At 38.0% G+C, this 6,773-nt stretch overlaps 1 protein-coding gene across 1 annotated transcript in view; it reads right to left on the reverse strand.

Moving 5' to 3' along the window:
* LOC102038667 (granulocyte-macrophage colony-stimulating factor receptor subunit alpha-like) overlaps window positions 1-6,134 on the reverse strand; it is an 8,971-nt gene extending 2,837 nt beyond the window's left edge. The window contains exons 1-5 of the mRNA XM_014307722.2: window positions 6,007-6,134; window positions 5,740-5,915; window positions 4,249-4,388; window positions 1,343-1,381; window positions 238-367 (exon numbers count right to left, since the gene is read on the reverse strand). Of these exons, the coding sequence (XP_014163197.1) occupies window positions 238-367; window positions 1,343-1,381; window positions 4,249-4,388; window positions 5,740-5,915; window positions 6,007-6,134 (613 nt within the window). The remainder of the gene's footprint in view (window positions 1-237; window positions 368-1,342; window positions 1,382-4,248; window positions 4,389-5,739; window positions 5,916-6,006) is intronic.
* Between the last annotated feature and the right edge of the window lie 639 nt (window positions 6,135-6,773).

Raw genomic sequence — 6,773 nt, forward strand, 5'->3', positions numbered from 1 at the left:
CCTGGAGTAAGCAGGAGCTCACTACAGCTGCAAATGTGTAATTTTTAATGTTATTTCCAGTGTTAGAATGTTAAGAAATCGATCAAGTCTCTTCCCACTCTTTTTGTAGTGTAGTGTGAAACAAAACATTTGCCAATCCTTTTTACATGTGTATGCGTCCACAGGTGTGTGACAATGTGTGAGGTAGGCAGGACATGCCTGGGGGAAGAGTAGCCCAGGGCATGGGTTTGTTCTTACCAAACTCAACAGGCGCACTCCATTCCCCCCAGGCTGGGCTCACCAAGCAGGCACTGCCAGCTGCTCTCATTTTCAAGACGTACTTCTTTCTTGTATTTGATCTTAGAAATATGTTACTGTTTCCCCCTTCCTAAAAAACAACCAAAAAACTGAGTTGCTTTTCTTTGTTCCATGCCTTGACAATATGCATGTGCCATTTACCAGTGAAATTTTAAGAGGCTATGAAAGCATTGCTTATTAAAGAAGACTGCTATTACAGAGAAAAAATAAATCATCATTATTATTATTTATATAATATATACACAAATATGTATCTCAAAAATAACCTGACACTCATGCAACTTTTTACATTTAGAAGCATTTCATCTTTTACACTATAAAAGTATAATCTGTGATTTCTTATTTTATGGTTTGATTTATTGATAACTTCCCATAGCACATAGAGAGGTAGAAAATTCTCTTTAACCATCTAATTTTAGTGCTGCTTGAACAGACTGATTCGAGGAATAAGGTGTCTATGCACTTTCCCCAGTCTGCATTATGAATTTTCAGAAAAAGCATAACGTTCCAGCCAAACATGTAAAATAAGTAGATAACTGCAATACTCGGTGTTACCAGAATTTAATGTAATACTCTTGCTCTTGGTGGCTTTTGCATAGAGGTGGGATGTGCACGCTGCACTGATTAAGAGGAGGTGCAGCATACTTGGATGACAGCCTCCATCCCAAAAGGATTTTTGTGGTCCATGTTTTTCATAAACAAAATTGAATTCCTAGGAGATGCTTTGTGTTTTCTCTGTAGTCAGTCATGTGTAACTTCAAAGTCTTTTCCAAATATTTGAGAAGGAGAGTGGACAATAAAATGTTAAATTGGAGATTTTTCAAAATACTTAGAGAAAAGCAATAAAGTCCTGCCCCTGAATGTATAATAAATTACATATGCCATGATGATTTAGCAGTTTGATGTATTCATGAAATCTATAGAAAAGGTTCCCATAAAGCATAGGACACTGAGCACATGCTGATTTAAAGATATTTTCATGCTCTTTACTTTTCACAGTCGACAATGAAATGAACATGTATTGCTGATTAATAAACAGACTCACTTGTATGGAAGTATATATGAGTTTTCCTTTAGGATTATCCTGTAAATTGAAAGAAAAAGAAAAGCAACTAACTTGCTTGTTTCATTGTTCAATAATCATTAATTTTTATCTACTGTCCCATTTTTCTGCATTCTCTTTCTTATGTACTTCATGGTTTGTTTGGAAGAACTAGCGATTTGTCTTAACATTTAGTATCTAAAATCTAATTCATCTACAATGCCAAGTTCACATAGTAATTAATTCTGCTATGGTAAGATATTTATTTTCCTTGTCATCACAGTTGAGATATAAATTTTATTTCAGATTGAAATACAAAGCAAACCAGACCTAAATGAAAACTGTAAGTTTATTCTTATAAACACCAGGAAAAAAATCTGTAAAATAAACCTTTTCCTTTACATCTAATGTTTTAATATTACAATAAATGTCACTGTACATAATTGCAAATATTATATAAATATTATTTGGTTTGCTTTTAGATGAAAATATTTGGGACTGGCATGGATTCACATATATTTTAGGGTGTACTCCACTACATTTTTGATAGATAGAATAAAATTTGCTCATGTTGTTTGAATAGCCATAATAACTACCACATAATGTACCGACCACACACAGTTACTGACTGAAGACTATATCCAATCCATTAGAGAACTAGTTAGGTATTTTTGTAATTATTTTGCAATACACCATTTTAGAACAAAACTCAATTAATCCAGACTTATTTTTTCAAATAATTGCATGCATGCTCATGTGGCATCTGGAAATGAGGCTGCTCAGCCTGGAGAAGAAAAGGCTCTGGGGAGAGCTTCCAGCACCTTCCAGCACTTAAAGGGTCCTACAGGAAGGCTGAAGAGGGATTTTTCACAAGAGTATGTACTGATAGCACATGGGGGATGGCCTCAAGATGAAGGAGGGTAGGTTTAGATTAGATATTAGGAAGAAATTCTTTACTGTGCTGGTGGTGAGGCACTGGGACAGGCTGTCCAGAGAAGCTGTGGATGTCCCTGTAAGAGCTCAAGGCCAGGCTGGATGGGGCTCTGAGTAACTTGGTCCAGTGGAAGGTGTTCCTGCCATGGCAGAGGAGTTGAATTAGATGGTCTTTGAGGTCACTTCCAACCCAAACCATTCTTAAGATTTTATAAAACAAGCTGCTGTCCAGGATGCTTTCTAGTATCTGCAGTCAAGCTAAATTATGCACAGGGATCAATCTAGGATAAATATCTGGCCAATGAATGCCTTGTTTTTCTTTATTGGTGCAGGGGTAACCTGAACGTTTTCAGTGAAGTGATTACAGAGCACTGGGGGGATGGTGAGGGGCAGGAAGTCCAGATGGTGTCTCCTCAGGCCTTCCAGTGAGAGGGAAAGGCTTGAGCAGAATTGCAGTCATCCAGCAGGTCAATGCCTGGGTGAATAACTGCTGTCACGGGCAGGGCTTTGTCTTCTATGACCTTGGAATCCTTTCTGAGAAAGAGGGGCTACTGGGCAGGAATGGGATACATCTCTCCAAGGAGGGGAGAGGATTTTGTCCTTGGAAACAGGTTTGGGCAAGTGGGCCTTCTACTGTGTATAAGGGAGTGCCTTGTATGCACAGAGCTCTGTCTTGGGATAAATAATGAACCAGTAAGAGAACTTGTGTGTAGGCATCAGAGGACAGATCAGCAGAGTTTTCAGTGATAAAGCAATAAATTTGCAGAAGAAGTTTTTATGGCTAAATCTTCCAAAGATATGATTATAGCTGCATCTGATAAGTGTCAGAGGAGCCTACAGTGCTCAATTGCTGGAATAATTGCTGTACCTTGGCATAATTAGCTTGGTGAAAGCTGCTAATGATGATGAAAAATAGCTAGAAAATTCAGACAAAGTATGAAATGAGTATTCTTTATAAAATTAATGTTACATATATTGAAAGTTATTAAAAAGTATGTATTGTTTTACGACAATATATTTTATTCCAATGTCAGACAGAGTTTTCAATAATGTTTCTTTGATACAACAGCCAAGTGATTCAGAGAAGTAATGCTGTTTCACGGCAGTTAGGTGGGCTTGCAAAAAGACTCATCTGTGGAATAGTAAACCCAGCCCAGACTAAGAAATTCCAGAATGCCTTCAATCAGCCACTAAGTAGGTGGCTAAATCTGGTCGTAGCTCAGGAAGATTTTTCCTTTGTAGTCTCTGTCTGCCACCCTGTGGCGTTTCGGTGCAGTTCTGCCGCAGTGGTTACATCTACCCTTGGAGCAGAGCACAGCAATCTCATTCCTTCCCTGATGCTGCCAAAAGACTTGTAAAGCCAAGGTCACCCCCCCACTAACCTGTCCTTAATCACACCGCCTTTCTGCTTTCTCTCGCATTTATTTTCCTTTTGTTCATCATTATAAACCTTCCACTTTTGGACCAAGAGGTGTGATGCATATATCTGGGTAAGCATTTCATACATGGAGAAATTAATTAATTTCTATTAATTCAAAATTGTTAAGTAAATGCACATTTCTCTTTTCACTCTTTAAAGCCCAGCTCTGGCCATCCACAGAGATCCAGTTTCCACTGGAAATACTCCAATCCAGGGCAAATCCAACAAGTTTTAGTGAAAGAGGTGCCTTTTCTAAGTGCTGTCACAGACAAAGCTGTGATGTGTTTGAATCTTGATTAACCATGCTTCTCCTCTGGGACTGCCCCAGTGTATCTCCAGCAGTGTCTTACTCAAGGAGGCAGGGATTAAAAAAAAATAACAATGGGACAGTATGGCAGAGCAGGATTTGGTATATTTGACTGAAAAGTGCAGTCACAAAGGAATAAGGTGCTATGTATGGGGAAGGCTACATCACAGAAGACATCTCAATCACTCGTGTATATTGGTAAATGCAAATATATGAATTAATGTTAAGTGTAAGTGAAGACATTCTTACCTTATACTTTATATTAATTTCATATTTAAAACACATGTCCTTGCTAGAATGACTTATTTGGGGTCGTTGCCATTGAATTATGCAATCATTTTTAATTTCATCACAGTTGACTGTGATATTTGATGGAGGCATGAGCTTTTCTGAAATGATATAACCAAGAATTTAAATAATTAAATAATTATTTGATCTCTTTTTTATTTGATGTAAGAGAGTGAAATTGCAAGTAACACCTCTAGGAACAAAGATAGTTGTTTATATCTATTTTCCTTAGGACCTGTTAGAAATAGTTTAAAGAGCAATGTTTTCTAAATCATGTACACAGGATCATAGAAAAAAGAAAAGAGACTAAGACAGGAAACATTATATAGGAGCATGCAAAGAAACAATCCCCTCCATTTATTTTTCTAGAGGAGTAAGGTAAAATACTGTCTTCTTTTTAAGAGACTTTATTACTGTGGATGAACTAGCTGCTGTTATCCCTAAAGTAAGAAATTTAAAGATATTTTTTTTCTCTGAGCCTTCTCACAATGTTCTGTGACATGAAGGTTTTGCCTTCAATCTGTTGTGAACCATGCCGTTTATTCCCTCCTTGCAAAAGAAATAGCCATACAAAATTTAAGAAAGACACTCCAGTTTTAATAGTCTAGCCAATTTCTTCATGTATTGCCCCCCACTTCACAGATGTAAGCAGAAGTATGAGGACCTTTATATTTTGATCATTGCCAATGACTTCATTATTGGAACAGCAGAAAAAAGTCACTCACGGAAGAAAGGGTGACAAAATGGAAGAAAGTTTATTATGAGCTAGAATACTACTTTACATCAGTCTTTAGGGACAGGCCTGACCTGTTTGTGATGAGCTATTTGGTCAAAGAACAATCCTGTTTTATCTGCCATGAGTGACATTACAGTTCAGTTTCTTCTTCTAGAACAGAACCTTTTCTGTTCAATCTTTTAACACAATACCAGAACCAGTGTGACATTTCCAGTGAGATTTTGCTGCAGAAACAGTGACTGCACAGGATGCTTTCAAGTACAGCACCCATGCCTAAGGTATGTTATACATGTCTTAATTCATTTACTCCAGAGTAGAGTGTCCTGTATGTCATCCCCACTAGCAAAGAAAGCAGAATTTACTGCTCAGATAAACCTCTAAAAATTCTCCTCTCTCTTCTATTGAGAGGTGTTTGGCCATCACTGACAGGGCAGCAAGGGAAAGTACAGCTTTTTAAGTCTGTGGACTTTGCTTGAGAAAAACCTAAAACTTATAAGGATAGATTGCTAAAGAACCTGAGACAGAATGCAGCTGTGAGCTTTCCTGTCTGATTCCCCTCTTTGGCTTTTGCTTGGGGAATAGGTTTTCTTGAGGAAGCCACAGTCTCTTACTCTCAACTATAGGTGACACAGGGTACATGGCTCCTTCTCAGGGATAAATGCCCTACTATTTTCATACAATAATTGAAATAAAGCTAAAATAAACTATTGACTTACCAATTTTATACAGGTCAATGTACTCATCATGGAACTGGATCAGGGAGTCTTTGCTAGACCCATTCACCAGGAAGTAAGCTTTTTCAATCCCTATGCTCACATTTTGGAAGATGCATCCCACATTTCTGCAATTTTCATCTTCAATGTAAAGCTCACATTCCGTCTCCTCTTCACCTCTGCATACAGCAAAGTATTTTAGTTGAACATGGGCACTGTGATGTGTTGAATTAGAATTCAGACTTGCCTGTCTCAAGCAGACCTACTTACCTTGACTTCTGCCAGTAGAGAAAATACTGTGTGTCTGCTGGAGCATCCCTTCCTGCCTGCCAAGTGCAGTTCATGAGGAAGATGTTATAAATCACACAGGAGAAGTTTTCAATGGCTGAGCCCTTCATGTCTGCAAACACAGGAATATCCATAATGAGGAAAAATCATGTGACTCCTCCAAGCTGGAGGGTCATGGCACACACTTACTTATGTTAGACTCCAGCTGGTTATTGCTTGGTTTGAATGGAATGACTTGGTTTGAAAGGAATCACTTATTTCATTTCGTTTTCTAACACTGAAAGCCATTTGCCCTGATAGATTCAACGAAGAATTTTTTTATGGATAAATTCCCAAAAAATGTGATTATAGCTGCAACAAAACAATGTGTGTGGAAAAAAGAGCTGGTGATCTCAGGAGCACTGCATAAACTTTATAGACTTATATTGGATGGCTGCTATTTTAAGGTCTAAAGATTGTTTTTCTATCTGCTATATACAAAGTCAAGGGTGAATAGATGTCAGGCAAGTGGGTAAATAGCTGCAAGCAGAAAATATCAAAATAGGTCACAGCAATATCCATCAACTCAAGTTACCCAATGCTGAATGTGGTAAGTTTGCTGATGCTGTTAGTTCATGTGCTTTCAAGGATGTAGATCAGATACAAGAAAGAAAACCTTTACTGTGAGGGCAGTGAGGCAATGGAACAGGTTGCCCAGAGAAGCTTGGATGCACCATCCTTGGAGGTATTCGAGGCTGGGTTTCTTGGGA

Source organism: Geospiza fortis, unplaced genomic scaffold, assembly GCF_000277835.1.
Source record: "Geospiza fortis unplaced genomic scaffold, GeoFor_1.0 scaffold366, whole genome shotgun sequence".
NCBI classification, from domain to species: Eukaryota; Metazoa; Chordata; class Aves; order Passeriformes; family Thraupidae; genus Geospiza; species Geospiza fortis.